Source organism: Cricetulus griseus (genome assembly GCF_003668045.3).
Source record: "Cricetulus griseus strain 17A/GY chromosome 1 unlocalized genomic scaffold, alternate assembly CriGri-PICRH-1.0 chr1_0, whole genome shotgun sequence".
NCBI classification, from domain to species: Eukaryota; Metazoa; Chordata; class Mammalia; order Rodentia; family Cricetidae; genus Cricetulus; species Cricetulus griseus.
Window position 1 is genome coordinate 218708088 of NW_023276806.1, and position 23067 is coordinate 218731154.

Below are 23067 nucleotides of genomic sequence, written 5' to 3' on the forward strand. Positions count from 1 at the left end.
CTCATTACATTGACACACTAACCCAAGGCAAGGTGAGTGGAGGAAGATTTTTTGCTGTATATTTATGGTTTGTTGGGAACTAATTCACTTTTAAATAAAACATCAAGCTAGTTTCCTCCATCTCCTAACAAAATAAAGAATTGTTTAGAAGCCAGGAGGTGGTGTCACACACCTTTAATCCCAGTACTTGTAAGGCAGAGGCAGGTGGATCGCTGAGTTTGAAGCCAGCCTGGTCTACAGAGCCAGGGACACACAGAGACCCTGTCTCCAAAAACTAAGAAAAAAAAAAATAGAATTGTTTGGAAATGCTGGAAATGAGCACGGATGATCTCCAAGAGAATGCAGGATGGAGAGCTGTGAGAGCCAAAGTGACATTTTAAGTTTTAATTCCTATGCCTGAGAGATCTACGAAGCAGAAATGCCTCTGATCTGCAAGGGCCTTTGTCCAAGGACAAACAGTTCCTGAAATGCTGGAGGCTGTTGTTTATGGGAGATAACAAGTCACATGTTTTCATTCCCTTACACTAGACAGTCTGCATGGAATGTGCTTGATCACAAATGGGTGGGAGGTTCATTGCAGGAAATATCTCAGGATGTACACTTGGCCACACTGATTGGATGTAGGCTGGAGATGCCAGCCTGTCTGCTTGCCCCTGATTGGGCCTGATGCAATGAAGTAGGGGTTTTCCTTCTGAGGCCCTTGCACACTTGATTCTGGGCCATTTCCCAGGAACTTGGGTATGGACCTGGCCAGAGCCCATCCACCTGGCCAGTATTTAATTAATTAAAGCTTGTTTCAAATTTATCTTTAAACTGTGATGGAGGTCTTATTCTTGACCAGTGGAATTAGCAAGTGAGCTGCTAATCACACCGTGATGGAGTTGGACTGTCTGAAGGTAGATGAGTCCCTTGTGAACACAGAAAGGCTTCTTCCAAAGGTGAAGCCTTGACAAACACTCCCTTTGATTATGAAAGTTCAGTTGCGCTGTCGGGAACAATTGCCAACAAGTTCAAACAACATTGCAGCTAGTTCCAAGTATACTGGGTCACCAGGTGGCTTGAGGACTAGTGCTATTGTTACTGGAGACTTTGGGGAGCATCACTTAGGGTGTTACTGTGTTACTAAGAGAACTGGGGTTCCTTCTGGGGGTTTTTAGTTTTTTAGCAATTTAAGAACTGACTTGAGGACAATTATTACTAGAGTTTTAAAAGAAAAGTCCCAGAGTAGGCAGGCTGTAAATCTTAGCAGCACCCAGCTGAGGAAGGTGGAACCCATGCCTTTTGAATTGGGCATGAAGCTCAACCATAGAGACTTGAGACGAATGTCCTTGGGGCAGAAGTGGGGTATAGTTGGGAAGGATCTTCAGAGGAAGAGTGAGAAAGCCCAGACTGTTCAGAAAGCATGTCCAGGCCATCGACAGTATGGGGGGGGGTAAAGAAAAAGGGAAAGTTATGCTAGTGTGACTACGTCAGAAAAATTGGCAGGCATAGTCCAGCTGAATGGGCCAGCAAGTGGCTGCTGTGAGCGTGGGTTTTGTGGAAGGAAAAAATACATGATCTCATCAAAGGGATAATTTTTCCTCCCATATCTTTAGCATGGCTTGAAGTGAATCAGCCTTGCTACAGGGTGGTTTTTTAGCCTGGTGATTGGGCCTAGTTGGACTAACTCTTTTGTTTTGGCTAGTTTATAATGTTAGTGTTCACCCAATGCCAGAGACAGATTGCAGTCTTTTGATGGGGGACACACACCCTTCCCTAGCGGTCCCCTGCAGCACCCCATCAAAGCTCCTGCAGCATTCTCTACTCTGAAGTGGTACTGAACATAATTAAGAGATGGGCAGAAATCAGGAATTAGAGGTAAGCCATTTCCATCATGAAAATCCAGACATCTGGTTCCAAAGCTGTTCACTAGGATGGGTTAGTGACTGGGTTTGTGTTTCAGTCACACCCTCATATATAGCTGTCAAGTCCAGAGCCCCTCACCCCCAAAATAGCAGTACTGGTGACATGGCCTTAAACCAAAAGACTTTGGCTGGGTAAACAAGCCTAAAGGTTTCTGTTTGCAAGAAAAGCAGATCTCTAAGGCAGTATCTGTTCACCAGGAACTCCCCTTAAACATCCAGGAACCTCCTTTAACTTTTCCCCAAGGGCCAATTGACTCTGGCCAGGGCACCCAGTTCCAGCTCAATCCAGACAGCCACTATAAGCTCAGGTTCCAACTCTGTTGATTGTCTTAAAAAACCTGCGTTGTTCTTCTCTGTGACCTGGTCCCCCAAGAGATGACCTTAGCAATTTGATCCCCAATAACTATTTCTTTCTGCCTGCTGAGTGGTCTAGTACCAGAGTTTCTCTGCACCATTGCTTATACCCTTCAGGCAAGGACGGCCATTTGAGAGATGAGAAATCAGAGCTCAGTTCCAGCATTTGTGGCTGAAGAATCCGATATTCTTGGAATTGCTGCCTTTGGGGATCCTCCCTAAGCCATTTGTACAGTCTCAGTCTCTCTGTCTCTCTTTCGCTCTCTCTGGTTTTTCGAGATGGGGTTTCTCTGTGTAGCCCTGGCTATCTCACTCTGTAGACCAGGCTGGCCTTGAACTCACAGATCTCCGAGTGCCTGATTAAAAGTGTGTACCATCACTGCCTGGCTGTTTTTTTTTTTTTTTTTTTTTTTTTTTTTTTGAGACAGGGTTTCTCTGTGTAGCTTTGGAGCCTATCCTGGCACTCTCTCTGGAGACCAGGCTGGCCTTGAACTCACAGATATCCACCTACCTCTGCCTCCCGAGTGCTGGGATTAAAGGCATGCGCCACCAACGCCCGGCCCTGCCTGGCTTTGTTGTTGTTGTTGTTGTTTTTTAAAGTCTCTTGTTGTCATATTCAGTTTTAGAATTTTCAATTAAGTTAATTAATTTGTGTATGCCCTTGTGGAGGCCAGAAGTTAATGCTGGGGATATTAATGCTTCCTTGGAATGCTTCTTTGGTTGCTCTCAAAAAAGAGGAATGGTCTCCATTGGACCTGAGCTCACCTGTTCAGTCAGGCTGGTGGGTCAGCACACTGCAGTGCTGGAATTGCACACATGTGCGGCCACACTTGACATTTTATGTGGGTGCTGGGGATGGGAACTCAGGTTCTCAGGCTTGCCTGGCAAGCTTTTCATTGCCCGAACCATTCCCTGGCCATTCAGATAGATCTCTTATTTGCCTGTTGTGCTCATCAACAAGAAATGCTTGCACTTGTAAAGTTCATCCCCCTTTTCTTCCCATTGATGGAGCATTTGAGTTGGAGAATTCTGCCTTCTGCTTGTCTCCCATCTCAGTTCCTCCAAGCTCAGCCCTAGGTCCCCTGTCCAGCGTGGCTCATGGAGATTTTCCGTCTCAGCAGCAGCAGCTCGGATAGAGGCTGGTGGTGGCCTTTAGCCTGATTTTCGACTGGGTCGTTTACCTTTTCACATTGATTTGTTCTGCAAGGACAGAAAACCGAGACCCTTGCCCCCTTGCCCTGTTTGACTCTTGTTTTTGTCCTCTCAGATGCTCGCTATCTAGCTGACTCATAGCCATTTGATGCTGATGGGCTTCTTGCTGTTTCTCATTTGTGCCGAATTTTTAAGACCAGCCTTCTTGCTAAGGATTATGGACGAGGTGATCACCTGTGTGTTTTTCTAGGGCCCCCTTTGATCTCTTTCTCTCATTCCACTGTGCTTGTTTAATTATGAGAGTTCACTAGTCATCTCAGGTGCCACGTGATCAGCAGTGTGCCCTGCTGCCATTTGGTCGACTCTTCTGGTTCAGAGAAAGCTGTGTAGCCTCCCCCCCTGCTCCCGTGTCTTGTGCTGATTCATTCAGCTGGGCCATTGTGTCAGAAGGCTGCTGCAAAACCAAGCACTGCTAGACCTGTCCTGGGCTTTGCATTTTCATGCAGTCTTTATTCTCTTTCTCCCTTTTAACACATGAGGAAAAAAAAAACCAAACAAACCCTGAGTTTATGTTGCTTGTTAGTGAAAGAGTCAGAGTTTCAACACGCCATTGCAGAAGCCCTAAGAAAGGTCCAGGTGGTACCAACTGAGGGGAACCTGGTCGGAAAGTCTCCCTGGAGGAAGAGGCATTAGACTCCATTTTTGAAATAACAGCATTGTTGAAAATTCTCCTCGTGGATATTTCCCATAATATGCAAAGGTGAAATAGTATCATGAAGCCTTATCTCCCTGTCTGGGATCACTATGTGCATAAGACTGCCCTGGCTAGAGTTACAGGTTGTGAGGGACCATATGGATGCTGGACATCAGATTTGGCTGCTCTGAGCAGCCAGTGTCCTTGACTGATAAGCCATCTCTCCAGCCATCTCTTACCATTTCCCTTTTGTGTTCCATCATTACAGAATTGCTATGTAAATCAGGCTTTCTTTTGACCTGAGTGGTTTTTTTTGTTTGTTTGTTTGTTTGTTTTTGGTTTTCCGAGACAGGGTTTCTCTGTAGCTTTAGAGGCTGTCCTGGAACTAGCTCTTGTAAACCAGGCTGGTCTCGAACTCACAGAGATCCGCCTGCCTCTGCCTCCCGAGTGCTGGGATTAAAGGCATGCACTACCAACGCCCTGAGTATTCTTGCTGTCTTCATCTCATGCTGGTTCTCTGCATCTGAAAAGTAGGATAATCTTTTGCTTCAAACCATGGAATTGAGTTCCTAATAAGACTCTGCCATGTGCTGTGTGACATCCCATTAAGGTGCTCAACCTATCTGTCTTAGTTAGGGCTTCTATTGAACAAAACACCACGACCAAAAAGCAAGTTGAGGAAGAAAGGGTTTATTTGGCTTACGCTTCATTTGGGTTATGCTTCTGTACCACTAATCATGGAAGGAAGTCAGGACAGGAACTCAAAACAGGGCAGGAACTTGGAGGCAGGAGCTTTCTTATCGAACCCAGGACCACCAGCCTAGGGATGGCCCCACCCACATTGGCTACACAGGTCCCCATCATTCACTAATTAAGAAAATGTCCCACAGCCTAATCTTATGGAGGCATTTTCTCAGTTGAGGTTCCCTCCTTTAAGACAACTCTAGCTTGCGTCAAGCAAACGTAAAAACTATCCAACACATTGTCTAAACTTCAGTTTCCTCATTTACCAAAGTGTTATAATTTCATCTATTTGTGGGGAGGCAGCTGGGGAGGTCCAGTGTGTTTATGTTTGAGAAGCTTAGAATCGAGCCAGGAGCATTGTAAGCTTTGTGGGCATGTCAGCCACGCATGACTTTGGAGTCCCATCAGAAGCCCCAGGGGTGTTCAGAGGGAGGCGGAGTGCTCAGGCGAGTAGCAGGGTGCAGCCCCCCAGGATGGGGCTCTTGGCTGTGCAGAGTGCTGCTTTTCTGTTGCTGCCATCTGGACTTTGACTCTGCTGCATTTACCGGGGTTTGGTGCCTAGCAGAATTTTGAACATATGTGTCGCTTAGTGGAAACAGTTTCTCTACTGTCCCTTTGCCTCCTACTTTCTGTCCACATTCAGGGAGTTAGATATTCTCTTTCAGAAAACCATTCTTAGCCTTTATGATGTTGTCTGGGCTCCGGTAACTTGTGCTAGCTTAAGTAGGGCCTTTCAGTACTTTGTAAATATGTCATATACATGCTTTTGTAGTCCTTTGTTCCCCAACAGGAATATGCTTTCCCGTCTTCAGGACAGTGCAATCAGGTTTTATTCATTTAAGGAGCAGTAGTGATTTGACACTTGCTAATATGTAACAAATTATATTGGGAGGGATAATTACAATTGCAGCTGGTTCCTAATTATACTGTAATCTCTGTGCTTTAAAAAAATTGAGATTAAGTTCAGCATATTCTACTGGAGAATAGTGTTCTTCATCAGATGGCCATGATGCTGAGTAACTTAGGTCCAGTGTGGTCCAGTGGCAGGACTCATCAGATTCCTCGAATGTCCCTCAGGTGTTAAAATGAGTATCCAGGTGCCTTGCTTCTGGGGTCCTTTCTGACTTTGTAATGTATAGCTACAAGTTTAAGAATCTGAAAAACCTGTTTCTTCCTCTGAAACCTAGAGGAATTAATGGCTTTTCACCTTAAAGACCTTGGGTGGTGCTTATATGAGATCTGCTTTGAAAAACTGGTCACTCAGCCTGGTCTGGAATTAAGGGTCCAGTAAAAGCTACCAGGATGCTGCTGTGGCCAAAACTAAAGGATCCCATCCTAAGACTTTACTTCTTCCTCTGACGTACCATGGGAAAGTATGTGTCCTCAAGATACACCATGTACTGGCTACTCACTGCTAGGTCTGCCATTTCCCCTGAGAGAGGGTCTTGTCAGTGCCTGCATTAGGCCTGGAATATTCTAGTCTTCATAGGTGAAGGCGTTGTGTCAGTGAGCAAGTGGAGCATCACTAGTTACCATGTTCTTGACAGCTCGGGGTTGAGTAGATGCTCTTTACCCTTCCCCTCCTGAAAGACGCCCCCAGGATGTCGGCCCAGGACCTCGGCAACCCCAATCACCAGGTGGAGTAGAAAGCTTGATGCAAACAGCAAGAGGCATTATTGTAGTTGTTTAACGAGTTAGCCCCTTGTTAGCTCGGACCTTTCACCCACCCACCATGGCGGATGGCTGGGAAAGATGCCAAGAAGCCAAGGCATAGAGATCTTGTAGGGCAGCGTAAGGGTAGTGTCTAGGGGTACGCACAGGCTCAGGATTGGTGTGCCTCCAGGCTTGGAGGGTTTGCTCTGTGTTGATTGGCCAATTGGTTGTTATGGCCCATAGGCCCTCCCAGGGCAGTTGCTATGCTCTGCACTTCATTGCTGTGCACTTGTCTGTAAAGCACACCCAGAGCCGTAAAGCATAGCACCACCAGCTAACTTCTGATTGGTTCCTTGCCATGAGACAGGCATCTGACCTGCTAGTGAGCTAGGCTGTCATGGCTGCCGAAATGGGGAGCTGGTCCCTTCACTCCCACCCTGAGATAACTTGACAAAGTCTGGAGAAATTGTTTTGGTTGTCCCTCCCAGCCTGATGCTATTGGCATCTAGTGGTAAGAGGTTAAGAATGTTAAAATCCTACCTAGCAATGAAGAGTGGTCACTGGGTCCTACAACAAAGGCTGAGAAACCTGATCTGAGGCAGCCTGGTCACCTGGACTGTGATCCTGAGGAAAAGGCGTGAATTTGAGGTCAACTTGGCTTGATCAGCAGTGTTCTCAATAGTGAAAGAAAAGAATAAGAGAATGAAAATGAGGACATGGCTGCTCCTAGGTATGGTTGAGAAGGGTTTTATTGTAGATATTAGGAGGGCATCTGGAAGGGTCCAGACTGAGCATGGCCAGCAGAATAGACAAGGCCATGAGAAGAGAGAAAGGAGAGAAGGCGTTTCAGATGAAGAGAGGAGCTGAGGACCAGTAGGACCAGGGTGACACTAACAGGATCTGTTACCATAATGGCTTTGTTATAGGGATCAGAAGCTGGGGGAAGAGAAGGGAAGCCCAGCTCTTGGGTTTAGGGTTGGTGCAGAGTGAGAAGTGCTAGGAGGAGCTACTGGAACCCATCTGGGGTTTCTTTGGGACTTGATAATAAGCTTTTGCAGAAGGCAAGCGAATTGCTCAGGTGTCTGTCTAGTGACTTTTACCCAATCAAGTTAATTTTGATTTCCAGCTACCCATCATTCTTTGCCCAGCTTTCCTGTGTTGGAGCAAATCCTCATCCCAATACACCTTCTCTAATCTTCCCTCTTTCCTTTCCTTCTCTTGCTCTCCCTGTCTCTCCTATCATGGCCTGGTCTATTCTGCTAGCCATGTTCAGTCTGTACTCTTCCAGATGCCTCTGGCTGCGTAGGGGTCAGCTCAGTTTCCACCTTCCCTTGCAGACAAGGCCTGTAGAGGTGGCCTAGTCTCTGCCAAGCAGACACGCATGTGTGAAGTGGTTAGGAAGCAGGAAGACAATATGAAGGGGTGGGATGATGTGACCCTTTCACTTCAGTTTACCTGACAGGCTGACAGAGTGGTCTGTTCTGAGTATGATGTTGGATTCTTCCCAAGCCATTCTGGGCATTTGAGGGTATTGTTGGTAACCCTTTGGTCTTGACTAATTCTTCAGCTTTCCTCAGGAGACAGCAGACATTCCATTTTTATTATTTCTGTTTGTTTGTTTATTTATTTGTGACAGCAAGTGTCTCATATAGCCTGGGTTAGCTTTGAACCCACAACATAGGGAAAGGTGACCTTGAACTTCTGATCCTCATCTCTCTCCCCAGAGCTGTGAGCCACAATCCTGGCTTGTGCAGTTCTGTGAACAGAACTGAGGCTTTTGTGTATGCTAGTCACAGTCTACCAATGGGACTATGCTCCTAGCCCTCCAAAAGCGTTTTATGTAGACTGTTTTTCTCTTTAGCTGACATCTTTTGTTATATATGTCTGAGTTCAGTGTGTTGGGCCCTATTACCTTCTATTTGTATTTGGGAGCAGAGGTGTCCAACAGCTTTGTCATCATCTTGCTTTATTTGGCAGTACCTGGTACTAATCCTTACCAGTAATAACAGCTGAAGAATAGGAGGATATCTTTTCTTCATTCCACTTGGCTGTCGGGTAACCATATGAAAGGGAGAAGGTAGGGTCTTATCATTTTGCCCATTTTGTAAGTGCAGATTTAAAATTCAGAGAAGTTAACTGACTGGCCTGAGGTTATCAGGTCTGGCTGGGTCCCAAGATTTTCTTCCAAACTTCTGCTGTGGACTCCTGGCAATGTCAGTAGCTCCTGCAGACTCTATAAGGCACGTGCGTGTAAATAAAAAAAGTGTGTATTTTAGAAAATATTCATAGTGCTTCTTGTCAGTTTTTCTACCAGCTTAATGACAATGGGAGAATTGAAGGCCTTTTTGATGTAACAGAACCCACAGCTGAAACACCACCGTCTATGGCTTACACTTTGCTTCTTAATACCAGATTTTTAATCGCAAGCAATGGTTTAGACTTGTTTAATGTTTGTCTGCAGCAGCACAGAGTCACAAGTTACTGAGCTCTTATGAGCATCTCCGGCACCCTGAAGTGACCTGCCAGTTAATTCCCCTGTGGGCCCTCGGGGGCTTTGGGAGTGAATTGTTGAGTGATAGAAACCTTTGAGGGTTGATTGCCCAGAAATGTTGTGGTTGGAAGAATGCTTAACTCGGCATTTTGTCTGTATACCGATTTATACCTCAGTCACTTCTTGTATAATTACAGCTCTTCACTTATGGGAACCCAAGGAAATGCAACATAAAGCTAGAGCCGAGGGATTCAGGGACTTCAGTAAAAAATGATTTTTGTAAATGTGATGAGACACCTCTTTCTTCCCTCAAGGCAATGGTCACTGTGGTTTTAGGGAATTCCAAACTTTCTTTTGCAATAAGTGATTGTATCAGTCAAGGTTGACTTGTGGGGAGGAGGATCTTCTCTGGCTGGTTTCAGCAGAGGGAGATTTATTACAGGCTATTAAACGGCTTATAGAATTTGTTGGGTAGGTGAAGAAACAGACTTGAGGTTGAGCTCTTAGAAATGACTTCCAGAGCCTCACAGCAGAGTGGGCCACCAGGGGAGCAGTGGCCTCCTCTGCAGTCAGGGTGTCTACTGCCAAGGGAGGTGTGTTTTGGAGGACATGCTCTGCACGATGTGGGAGGGCAGGACAGTGTCACAGGAAAACCAGTCACCTTCAACAGAGGTGCCTGCTAGCAGAAGCAGCAGGAGCGTGGCCTGAGCCTCCAAGTCTTCCTTGCCAATCCCTCCACAGTTCTTCTGATTGACAGGCCCTAGGGAATGTAGCTGCAAAGGATTCTGAGAAGTGTGATGTTAGCTGCATAGCCTGCAATACAGGCAGATGAAGAGAGTATGTGGGCTGCAGCTGCTGAGTTGCTAGGATACCCAGGAGCACTTTCCATTAGGATTTAGGTCATCTTACATTACACTTGGGTCCTCAGATACAGACCCAGGCTCTCCTGGCTCCTTTATTCTTGTTACCCCGTCTGACTTTTACAGATACACACAATGACGACCTGCTTTTGATGAGTCACCTCTTCTGGTTTTTATATCAAAGATAAATAATCATTTCAGACAATCTTTTGGGTAAGCAATCCTGAGATTGTTTTGACTTCACAGACTAATCATGCTGGGAAAGTGAGTTGGGAGACACTGTTAAGGAGAGCTGTGCTGCTGGGGATGTTGCAGCTGGCATCTAGCCAGTGCTCTGTGCACCCACATGTTGTAATATTCTGGATAGTTTTTAAAGATACGCTATTTTGGCCGGGCATTGGTGGCGCACGCCTTTAATCCCAGCACTCGGGAGGCAGAGGCAGGCGGATCTCTGTGAGTTCAAGGCCAGTCTGGTCTCCAGAGCGAGTGCCAGGATAGGCTCCAAAGCTACACAGAGAAACCCTGTTTTGAAAAACCAAACAACAACAACAAAAAAAGATACGCTATTTTTTGTATTTTTAAAGTTTTCCTCTCCCTTCTTCCTTGCCTCCCTCCCTCCCTCCCTCCCTCCCTCCCTCTCTCTCTCTCTCTCTCTTTCTCTCTCTCTAATTTTTTGAGACAGTCTTTCTCTTTGTAGCCCTGGCTGTCCTGGAACTCTCTCTGTAGACCAGGCTTCACCTTGAAAACACCTGCCTCTGCTTCCTGAGTGCTAGATTAAAGGCTTGTGCCGCCACCACCACCCAGCTTATAGTGGTGAAGGTATGTTATATTCATTATTTTCCTCATCACTGTCATAAAATAACCTAGCTAAAGCAGCTTAAGGGAGGGAGGAATTTTCTTCACTCAGTGGTAAGAGGAATCTAGTCCACCGAGGGGAAGGTGAGTGAGAAGGGCGATCTTGGCTATGGAGGTGGGAGCTTGCTTCTCTCAGGAGGCGAACACCTGACAGAAAGAAGGGCCAGCAGTTATCTCCAGAGTCTGCCCCCTGAGCTTCCACCACTCCCTCCAACTAGACACGCCCCTCCACCCCCTCAGCACCATCACTAACTGGGACCAGGTCTTCCAACACACAAGCTTGTGGGAGAGATTTTGTACTCAAACTATAACATACCCATTCCAGAGATTCTGAATTAAGGGATGTAAAAAGTTCTTTTTGCTTTTGAATGCTCCTTTCAGTTTCTCAGAGATGCTTTAATTGTAGGTGTGTGTGTGTGTGTGTGTGTGTGTGTGTATGTGTGAGTGTGTATGTGTGAGTGTGTGTGTGTGTGTGAGTGTGTGTGTGTGTATGAGAGAGTGTGTGTGTGTGAGTGTGTGAGTGTGTGTGTGTGTGTGTGTGTGTGTGTGTGTGTGTGTGTGTGTGTGTGTGTATGCCAGTGCCCAGGGTGGGTACTCCAAGAACCACTGATCTGCAGGGAGCCACCAGTGTGGATCTGATGTCTCACTCACCTTTGGTCTTTGCAGAGGCTGGCATGGTCTGAGGAAGCCCCCAGGGAGATCCAGCCAGGTCTCCCATCTTCAGAGCCTCCGGAGACGAATGACCCAATTTTATCTCCCTCCTTTCTCTTCCTCTCCCTCCTAAAACAGGGTCTCCTCCGTCTCAAGGTGGTCTCAAACGAAGTTTTTAGGAGGGATTTGAACTCCTCATCTGACTTGACCTCCCAAGGGCTGGGATCACCATTCCCAGCTAGGTTGGATTTCTTATTTGTCCCTACTGCCATCTGTCACACCTACCAACTATTTTGAGAGCACAAGTATGTGCCACTGCAATTTGTGAAAGTAATGAGCCTGGTGCTGTGGCTTAATTCCAGGGTAAGCAAGCTGACTTAAAAATACTCCTATGCGTAGGAATCTTTCCCCTGCCATTGGCAACTCTAACTTCTGTTAGAACGAGAGAGTTTTATTTGCTCTGAAAGACACCTTTCTGGTTCTTCCTGTTATATTTTTGGCCCTTTTATGAAAAAAGCTAGTTACTGAAGTTGTGTTATTGTGTTACTCTTTTCATTTTTTAACCTAGTTTGTGTATATTTCACAAATGCTATTGGTGAGCTAGTCACATAAGTATAACTAGTATTTATCTTGTTAAAGTATATTGCATATTTCGTAATTCTCAAATTTTACCATCTCATACCATGGACTTATAAAATATACTTGAAATTACCTTTCTCAGTTAAACCCTGTTAGAGCTTAGTAGATGTGCATAACAGCTATGCATCCTGTTGCTTCTTTTTTTATTAATTTTGGAACCGTTGTAATATGTTATCTGACTGAGTACAAATTTTGTTCTTTTTTTAAAATTTGTGATGTTTTTCCTTTTTTAAATTAAATTAGAAACAAGTTTGTTTTACACGTCATCCCAGTTCCCTCTCCCTCTCCCTCCCCCCTCCCCTGTCCCCTCCCCAACTCCCTATCTCATCCCCTGTGTACAAATTTCTTTATTGTGGTTTTTTTTTTTTTTTTTTTTTTTTTTTTGAGGCAGAGTTTCTCTGTGTCGCTTTGAGCCTGTCTGGAACTCACAGAGATCCGCCTGCCTCTGCCTCTGAAGTGCTGGGATTAAAGGCGTGGGCTGCCACCGCCGCCGCTGCCTCCACCACCACCACCGGCTATTGTGTTGATTTAAAAATCAAATGAAGTTTCATAGTCACTTGCAAAGAACTCCCGTCTTAGATTTGGAATCAAGTTACTCCATTTATGTAAAACATAGTACCGTTTTTGTTGCCATGTTAGACTATTACACTTCCGTCTTTCAGGACAGACGATAAACAATGAGATAATGTTAAGTAATAATGATAACATCAAGTAATTAAATGAATAGTCCTTTACTTGTACATATTTACATGTTATTACATAAAAGGCACACACCCAAAGGTGAGTATGTACATAGGCGAGTCAGCTGGAAACTACAAGTTTGACAACTTTTCTGAAGCCCAAGAATAAGCTAGGTCTAGAAACTCCAAGCTCTTCAGTTATAAAGCATACATACTGACCAGCTGACCTGGATTGACTTAAAAGGACAGCTTCATTGCTCTAGCTAACTTTTCCCAGCACATATCTTCTTGGGTATTGGCTTTGTCACCAGCTAGACTCTATCTCAGTGTACCTTCAGGACATTGTAGGTCTCACTGCAACTTTATGTGGTCATTGGTGTGATTGCTCCTCTTTTGCAGAGGATGACATGGGGGTGTGAGTAGAAGCCAAAATGGAAATTCCAAATAGCCACCTAGTGTCTGCTAAGAGGGCACGGGTGAGCACACATGCGGTCCCGGGGCCTGGTGCTGAGTTTTAGGAAACCATCTCCTGGTTCTGTGCTTTTTCATGTGTCAGAGTAATACATACGTCAATGGGCCTCAGTCTCAGGCAGATTCCTGTGTGATCACTTACCACTTACCATACCTGCAGCTTGGGAGCTGTTTTCAAGAGTATCCTTATGTAGGCTAAGAGAACAGAGGTGATGATTGATGTGTTACGATGGCCTTGGTGTTTGGCTGCGGCTTTGGTGGGTGTCTTCAAGAGCCCTGACTTCCCTTTTTCTCTCCTGGTTCTCCCTTCTAAGTTATGAATGAAGTAGGTTACTCATTTAGACACGTGATCATGGTAGAATATCAATGCATTTAGATAAATAATACAAAATGGTGATAGATGGCTTCTATTGAGTGCTTTAAATTTGGGGCTTTGTTGGTACTTAGAACTTTCCTTGCAATTATCCACGACTTCTCATGTGTAGTCGTGGAAATGAGATGCAGTCAGAGAATCGAGTCAAGAGGTCAGTTGAGAGGCCACTCTGATACAGTTCTCTTCTTTTTCACTGGTTGTAAGGAGTCTTTCTCCCAGCCATCTCCCAAATAATGACACAGAGACTTCTTGTTAGTTATAAAAGCTCCACCTATCCCTTAGGCTTGTTTCTAACTAGCTCTTATAACTTAAATGAACCAATTTCTATTAATCTATGTCCTGCCACATGGCTCACGGCTTCTGCTTCTCCGCCCGCACGTCCTGATTCCTCTGTGTCTGGCTGATGACTCCACCTTTCCTCTTCCCAGTTCTCTGCCAGGAAGTCCAGCCTATGCCTCCTGCCTCGCTATTGGCTGTTCAGCATTTTATTACACCAATACGTCTTCACACAGTGTACAAATATCCCGCAACAACTGGTTGGTTTATCTGAGAAAGGGTCATACCATGTAACGTGTCCTAGTCTCAAGCTCTAGATCCCTCTGCCTCAGTCTCTGAGGTTCTGGGGTTACAGGTGTGCACCACCATGCGAGGACCCAGCCATGCCAGGAGAACTCCATTTGGAGTGTTCATTTTTTACTTTTTTGCTGTATATCTCATGTAAGCTGTGTCACAATGAAGCAGGTGCCTTACCATGTGGGGGCAGGAGATTTGAGCCTGAGAAAACATGAATGCAAGGGCAAAACTAGCTTTTCATCTGACTCAGGGAAAGGAAGTGCACAACTTCTGAACCCTGGTTTCCCCTTCTGCAAATTGAGGAAAATAATGTGTCCTGACTTTCAGACTTGTTGTGAGGATCTACCTATGCTTTGTAAACTATGGGTACATTCTCTGGGGTACATACTTCGAAGCATTGTCTCCTCCTGGAGGGATTCTTTGTCTTCTCCTGTGCCTAGACCCTGCATGGGTTATGAAGGGAAGAGTTTGCTTTTTCTCTCAAAGTGGTTCAGTTCTGACAAGGAATATGGCATGATTTACACTTGGGGATCAGGAAATTACTGTGTCATGGGGATTCAGGCCAGGCAGGTGTGTGCTGGAGAGTCCTGCCCAGTCTTGGTCATACAAAGTGGATAGTATGTGAAGTAGTGAACTAAGCAGATGTGCAAGCATAGTTTATTCGGTAGAAAATTTCTTTGCCTTTTAAAGAAAAAAAAAAAAAAAAAAACAGCTGGGAACTTAAGCCAGCATGTCAAGTGCACAGCTCTCCTTCCCATGTGCAGTAAATAGTTTGCTGTGAATGTAGGATTTTTACCACTGTGGGAGGAATGACTCTGCTCTGGAAGCAGAGGTAGAGGGGGCTTTGGTGATGCCTTTTCTAGGAGTGCTCATCCCAGCTCCACCTTTCCACCCACAGGGCCTCTTCTTCTAAGGCCTGGAGGTCAGTAGCATCATTAATCATGGCTGGGTTGGTTAGTGGTCAGCAGCATCATTAATCATGGCTGGGTTGGTTAGCGGTCTTATTTTCCCTCCATTATTGAACAGCAAAGGACACCAGCTAATTCTGGTTTTAAAATACTGATAGTGTCAGGTATTCAGCTGCAGTGGAAAGAGTATCAAGTGTTAGCTAGCAAGGTGGCCATCCAGCTGCTTTCAGACAGACTGCCTCCCATTCCAGTGACTCCTTAATAAATTTATCCTTGACCGAGGCAGGCCAAGGAGCTCTGGTAGTTCCATATTGAGAGACAGAAAAGCCATTGTCTAAAGATCTCACAAGAGCCTTTGCAAAGCACACAGAAGGGATTTAGAACAATTTGCATAAATCTCCTCATGGATAGGGACATGGTTCCAGTGTTGGGGTAGTTCCAGGGGCCCCGCCTTGGTTGTATCATGGGGTGACACTCTGCTTGCTGAGAACTGTGTCTTATGACCACTTTTGCCAACAGGACTGGGTGATGGGACACTGAATAAGCCCACTGTTTGGTTCTGCATAAGGGCTCTTTTGTGTTGGCCTGGGGCAGTCATGTTCAAGTTTGTCTTGCTTTTTTCCCAGTGATGTTTTTGGACTTTGTGGCCTGGAGAATTAAGCACAACACCTATCCTGAGCTAATCTGTCAAATTTTACTGGTGGAAGGTAACCACGGTCCCATGAGTTTCTAGAATGTGAAGAATAATAGTCACACCTTTGGAGACTTATGATTTATTAAGGCTGGGGAGAGGCGGAGAAGTTCCTTGGCCTGTCTTGGTTGGTGGGTATACGTGCTGTTCATGGTGGAGCAGTGGGAAGCAGTTCCCCTTGGGTCCTTAATATGATTTACAAGTTCATTGACTTTTAAGAAATGTGCTCCTATGCAGGACTGGCAGACAGGTTGTACTTAATGTTTAAATATTCCCGTGTGAGACGGCATGGGTTACCCTTGGGTGTGGTTTAGAAATGCCAGGTGTTCGTTAATCTGTTTCAACTTTTTTTTTTCCTTTTATATATTGAACACTAGATATTAAGGGCTTTTTTGGTTTCTCATACAGAATGTTATCATTTAAGAAGCCACATGGAGTCCACATTAAAATCTGGAGACTAGTTTACACACTGGAGCAATTTGGTATTTTAAATACAAAAATGAAATCTACTAATTTCTAACCCAAAGTTTATTTTCCCTCCTGGTAGCTTGATTTCTCAGCTTTGTTCTAATAACATAAACATTTTTATGTTTATTTATAGGTGGCTTTAACCAAGAGAGCAGATCCAGCCGAGCTTAAAACAATATTTTTGAAGGTCAGTATAAAGGAATCTATTTAGTTTGTGTTCTATAACTTTAGAAGATTATTTCAAACAGCTCTTTATTTCATTGTTGAAACTTAAAAAGCATTCCTCAAGGTGTCTTAAGGTAGGATTCATGAAAGGGACTCTTTATAATTCTGATTTAAAAAAATATATATGGAAAGTGAATTCTGGTGATGGGGCTATGGCTTATATTTTAGTTTCTTTCATGTTGTACAGTTCAACTGAAAAGGACTTGGAGGGTTGAGTCATGTGACTCATTACCTGTCGAGGGCTGGGTCTCTGAAGGTTCATAGCAGTGCCTTTTCTCCTAGGATGTTTCAGGTTCTGTGTCAGTATCCTGATAATTGTGCATTTTGCTAGAGAGGATTGTCCTTCCTCCCCAGGGGAGAAGAAGCCCGTCGTTTCGTTTTGATCATTGCCATAGTCATTGTATCCCTACTGCCTGTATAGTCATAGACACTGGGTGCCCCAGATACTTTAAGATCTTAGGTTCTGAACTCCCCCAACACTGTGGTTCTGGACAATAAGTCTTCCCTGGGTCTCAAATCTTTTTGTTTTGTTTTCTTTTTTTCTTTTTTTTTCTTTTTCTTTCTTTTATTTCCTTCCCTCCCTCCCTCCCTCCCCCTTCCTTCCTCCCTCCCTCCCTCCCTTCCTTCCTTCCTTCCTTCCTTCTTTCTTTTGGTTGCTCAAATAGTCAGAAAAGAAAAGCCTGTTTTGTAAAGGCAATGGTTAGACAATGGTTGGGATATTGGTGCCTGGTTTGCAACATACCCAGTAAAACATTTGCATTCACATCGAAGGCTGTTCTTGGGGAAATTGCTAGCCAAGGTTTTATCTGGACTGAAAGAGGCATCAAAGCATCAAAACATCAAATCAGAAACTTGACGTGTACTGACTACGATACAGAAAACTGATTACATGGGTCTCATTTTCTTCATGAAAAATATGTTCATATTTTATTTTCTTTTTAAAAGGACTTGAATTGTGGCTTAGTCTAAGAATGGTTGCCTGCCATGGATGAGTGCTGAGGAAGGGAGAAGCAACAAGGAACTTGAGCACTGACAGGATGGATATTTGAGGTTGTATTGAGGCTCATGCAGAGGCAGGCAGAGCTCTGTGAGTTCGAGGCCAGCCTGGTCTATAAAGCAAGTTCTAGGGCACCCAGTTCTATATAATAGAGTCTCTGTCTCAGAAAATAAAAACAAAACAAAATTGAAGTCTTTTTGAATTGTACATTGTGTACATTGAAGCATTTATAGATGACAGTGTGATAGTAGAGATTTGCTGTAAAATCTCCCTTTTGGTGGGAGGGGAGATGGGTAGTAGTGTGAAAAAATTTGAAATTAGGAAATGGAATACTCACCTTATTGAACTATTATTTCTTTACTTTGTATGCTTGAATGTTTTCATAATGAAAATTAGGAAAATTATATTAACTGGTATGTACAGCCAAGCACCTGACATGCCTAGATTTGCTCAGTAAAATGCTTGAGATGATGCACATGCAGGGAAAGTGAGCTGAAGAAGGAGCTCAGCGGTTAAGAGGGTTGGGAGTGCTTCCTGCACTTTTGGAATAGCCAGGTTCAGTTCCCAGCACCCACACCAGGCAGCTCGAAACTGCCTGTAACTAGTTGCAGGGCACTAGACATTCTCTGGACATTGAGGCACCTGCACACATGTGGTGCACATAAGCTCACAGACAGATACATAAAAAAATAAATCAGCAAAAAATAAATGCAGGAAACACAAAGATCTCCCCCCCCCCAAAAAAAAAAAATTAAATACAGACATTTTCAGAGGAGGAAAGAAGGTGAAGTTTGTAAGGATGTTTGAGGTTTACACATGCCTCATACAACCCCACTCAGCTCTCTTCCCCTTTAAATTTGCTTTTAGAAAATTTAAAGAAGGACCAGTACAGAATATTGTAAGGTAGAAAAGGGTCCCCAATGATGGAAACCAAGAGAATGTTTTAATATTCATGTCTTCCTTAAGTTATGTCTAGGTACAGGAGAGATGGCTCCACTTGTCCCAAGGAAATCCCAAGAGAGGGTGGGAGCTCTGTGCCTGTCCCTGAAGAGGACTGGTAGCGTTTCTGTGTAGAGATGGACCTCAAAGCCGGGCTTCGGATCTTTGGCATTAGCTAGGAGACTACGTGACTTTTGAGTGCAGTTGTTTTTTATTTATTTATTTATTTATTTATTTATTTATTTATTTATGGTTTAGAGTCCTAGGTGATGTGGGGGAGGAGGTGGGAACACGAAGAAAAAACGGATCAGCGGTTTATAGAAGGGATTTTGGATCTGGCACAGGGTCTGGTGACCTCACCAGGCCTGGGTAGTGTGGGACCCACACAAATCCTCCTCAGCTCAGCACCCTGCGGATCTCTTGTTTACTGTCTGGCATAGATGATGGTTGTGGTAAAAGGGTAAAAGGAGAAGGAGGCGCCATGGGGGCTGCCAGGCTGGACCTGCAGGGATGAACAGTGAACGTTCTGTAAACCTGGCTGTTCTGTTGTTTTCCTTTTCATGAGTTTTTCTGACTTGATTTTCTTTCTAATAAGAACTCCGGTGGGGAATGCCCCAGCTGTCTCTCTGCTGAGCTGGGCAGAAGGAAGGGTTCTGCTGTAGCTTGGGAGACACAGAAAGGAGCTTCCTCTGAGTCTTGAACACTAGGTGTCTGGGTCACAGGGGAGCTGACAGCTCTGGAGATGAGAGTGAGTCATGTTGCTGAGCAGGTGGGGAAAGACAGTTGGCTCCCAGAGGACCCTTTCTGTTTTTACTGTGTGTTTTTGAGAGGAGTGAAGCACACTCTCATTTGTCCACCCTGCTTTGAGGTTGTCTGTTAGATGTTGGGCACCTAGTGAGGATGCATAAATCATGACTCCTGCCCTTAATAAATATTTCACTGTGTGTATATAAGAAAACAGAGCCACGATGTGGCTGATAAGAATGACATAGCATTAATTAGCCAGGAGATGAGGTGAGACCCTATGGAGGGTCGTCAAAGGTGCAGAAAGAAGGTTTGAGATGGACTTGAAAATGAATAGGTGTCTGTCAGCTAGAGAAGGGTGAGAAGTTTGTTCCAGACAAGGAAGCAGCGTGAACAACCATAACCTCAGCGGTCCGGTTTTGGGCGATGGTTAGAGAATGGTTGGGAATGCTGGTACTCGGTTTGTAATATGCCCGACCGTGTAAAACATTGACTTTGAAGGCTGTTCTTGGGGAAAGTTAGAGCCAAGGTTTTATCTGGATGTGGAGGCTGGACTCCGGGCAATCAATGTTGGTTTTAATCTCAATATATTGAAGATTTTCTATGTAGCACGTTTGCTGTAGTTTCACGTTAACTTCAGGAGATTTGTGATTGAAATCAAGTGCTGTGCTGCTCTGTTTGGAGGGCGGTGAGCAAAAGAGGAACTCGGAACAGCTGTCTCAAGGATCTCAGATTTAGTGCATGGCGGGTTTGCAGGCACGAAGCAGCAGCTAAAGAGACTGTAAGCATACTCCAAGGGATCAGTGTGTGGAGGGGAGAGGCTGGTGAGGAGAGAGTGATGAGTTCCTGAGGCATGGGAGAGGAGAAGAGGGCCATGTGGAGGGAAGCCTAGAGACAGTCTGGGGGAACATCTCTCCGGTTGAACTTGTTTATTCTGCAGTTTTAAAATTTTTAGTTTTTAAAATATGACTGCAGGAATGGTGCTATGCATAGCAGGGTGTGGGGATCATTACAAGCCTGCCATGACAGTAAACAGGGGGAAGGCATTGAAAGTTTTCTGAGTAGTTTAAACACAGTGAGGGTGGGCTTGGGGTTGGGGTAGTTTCGTGGCCATGAGGTGGCCGACCTTGAGAGTGGTCCTTTTGGAGATCTCTCATTAGCTCTCAGTTGCAGGAGCTGTGGGCAATGAGCTAACTAGTCAGGGATACTTTGAAAGAATAATTAATGAAAGTGATTGGTCTTTTTTGTTTGTTTTGAGTCTCTATATTTCCCCGCTGTCCTAGAACTCACTCTGTAGATGAGGCTAACCGAGCTCGAACTCCTAGATCTGCCTGCTTTTGTCTCCCAAGTGTTGGGATTAAGGCACAGGCCACCATGCCCAGCCTGATTGATCTTTTAGAGTGGAGGGGCCTGGCTGTGTGAAAGTGACTACTGTCTGTATGTTCTGAGTGCACAGAAGCACCGGTTACAGAACGGTAGGTGGGCGGAGCTCCAGAGTATGGACCGGATGAGATTTGTCATCTGCAGAAATAGGAGTCTGGAGTGATTACATTACTGATTTAGACAATGAGTAAGACAGGGGGCCAGGCAGGAGAAGAGGTTGCCCCACACAGTGACAGTGGAATTTTAAAAAAAATAATTATTTTTATTTTATGTTCATTGGTATTTTGCCTACATGTATGTCTGTGTGAGGGTATTGGCTCTCCTGGAAATGGAGTTACACACAGTTGTGAGCTGCTATGTGTGTGCTGGGAATTGAACCCAGGTCCTCTGGAAGAACAGCCTGTGTTCTTAACCAATGAACCATCTCTCCCACCCCTATATGTGGAATTTTAGGAGTGGGCTGGCAACTGAAACACTGGGAAATGTTTGTAGGAAAACTTGGAAAGCCATTTAGTTTCTTTTTGAGGAACTTCTTTTCTTATAGCAAGCTTTTATCGTTGTTGATTTAGAAGGCTGATGAATAAAGAAAAGTGACTTTGGATTTCAACATAGATACAAGTCTCTCTCTCTCTCTCTCTGTGTGTGTGTGTGTGTGTGTCTGTCTGTCTGTCTGTCTGTCTGTCTGTCTGTCTCTCCCTCCTCCCTCATTTTCTCTCTCCCTCTTTCTGTTGCTTTCTTTCTTCTTCTTCTTCTTCTTCTTCTTCTTCTTCTTCTTCTTCTTCTTCTTCTTCTTCTTCTTCTTCTTCTTCTTCTTCTTTTTTGAGGCAGGGTTTCTCTGTGTAGCTTTGGAGTCTATCCTAGCACTCGCTCTGTAGACCAGGCTGGCCTCGAACTCATAGACATCCACCTACCTCTGCCTCCTGAGTACCTGGATTAAAGGCATGCGCCATCAATGCCCGGCCTGTTGCTTTTCTTAACAGGAGAAAAAAAGAGACTGCCTTATATAGTACCCTTCCCCCATATAACATGAATATATATAGCTGTTTCTGTATAAGTTTTAAAACTATGATATTCCTAACTGTGGCTGTTGTATGGTACTTTATCTAGTCATTCTCTATAATTGTCTGTTTGGTTGCCACCTCTCATTCTCTCACCCCCCATTTTTATGGCACAGAGTGTTGAACTCTGCCTCATGTATCCTAGGCAAGCAGCCTACCATTGTGCTTTCTTATCTTTGTGTTTTGAGCTGGAATGTGGAAGTACATTTGCCCCCCATTTATGTTAGCGATTTAGACTATTATTTTTGAAAATATACCCCTTTTTTCCAGTTAGTGGGAAAGTTGTATGTTATTTAAAATTTTTCATTTTTAACAAGTAGCAATATCTTCAAATGGAAGCTCTAGGATGTTTGAATTTTAACTTTTTATTGTGACAATTTCAAACAGAAGTAGAATTACCAAGCAAAGACCTACATGACTAGCCCTTAATTTAAATGGATACTTGACACATTTGTTTGTACACTTTCACACATACATAGTTTACTAACTTATCTCTTTGTTCAGCATTTATTATAATTCATCTTGAGTAGTGTAATATACACCTTCAGTTAACATGCACAGCTTCCTTTTACATTGTGGATCCAATTAAAAAAAGTATCAATGATTCCTGATGATAGGCAATATCGACCATCATTTGTTCTTATTCTCTGTTTTGTTTTATTCCATCCTTAGAACAGGGAATCAAGGTAAAGACTGGCAGGTGATAGGACCTGCTGAGCACAGAGATTCTCTGGCTGAGAGGATGCCAAGGACAGTTTGCCTTTCAACCCCAGGATGTGAGTGACTCCTGGCCAACGGGTGGCTGGATGATAAGGGTCTGACCCAGGGCATCACTCACAGTCTTTTATCAAATAGCGAGTGAGGAGCAGGCCAGATAGGACTCCTGTCCTTGTGGAGCGGGCACTACAGGGACGGGTTCCTCTCAGAGTCCTTTTGCCTCCATCCTCCTTTAGTGTGTGTGGTGTTAACAGAAATACGAAATAACTTGAATTATAAAGGCCTTCCCAAGCATGTGTTTCAATCATCTTAAAACTTCACTCAAAAAATTGGAAGAGAGGGAAGCTTCAGGTCACTTAGGCATATTCCCAAAGAGGTGTGGAAGCCATGTGACAGCCGTAGGAGTCTGTTCCTTGCCTCAAGGACAACCAAGCTGTTTTCATCAGCATCCCTGGTACATGCTTTTACCATGGTTGGCCTATGTCCACGAGTCCAAGAGATGACTTTGACATATTTACTTGAACCCCAAAGTGAGTCATCTCTACTTGTTCCAAACTGAATAAAACTATATTCTGTATCCAAATTAACATGTCATCATATTTAAGAGATGATTTCTATTCCCTCTAAACAAACGAGACAATAAAAATACCTTGTGGGAATGTGAATTATTGAAGTCAGCCTGGTGCACAGATAATAAGCTCATCTCTATGGTTATTTACAGCTGGAACCAGCACCCAGAAGTTCCTTGCTCCCTGTGCTAGTCAATCCCCACATCCCCAAAGGTAGCTGGTTGACTTCTCTCATGACATCTTAGTTTTCTTAGTTATTTCCTTCCACGATAGA

At 44.4% G+C, this 23067-nt stretch overlaps 1 protein-coding gene across 2 annotated transcripts in view; it reads left to right on the forward strand.

Annotated features, from left to right (window-relative positions):
* Window positions 1-23067, forward strand: part of Slc25a13 (solute carrier family 25 member 13) — a 189850-nt gene that overhangs the window by 11326 nt on the left and 155457 nt on the right. For both annotated transcript variants that reach the window (XM_027389891.2, XM_027389892.2), the window contains exon 2: window positions 16295-16348. In XM_027389891.2, coding sequence (XP_027245692.1) covers window positions 16295-16348 — 54 coding nt within the window. The remainder of the gene's footprint in view (window positions 1-16294; window positions 16349-23067) is intronic.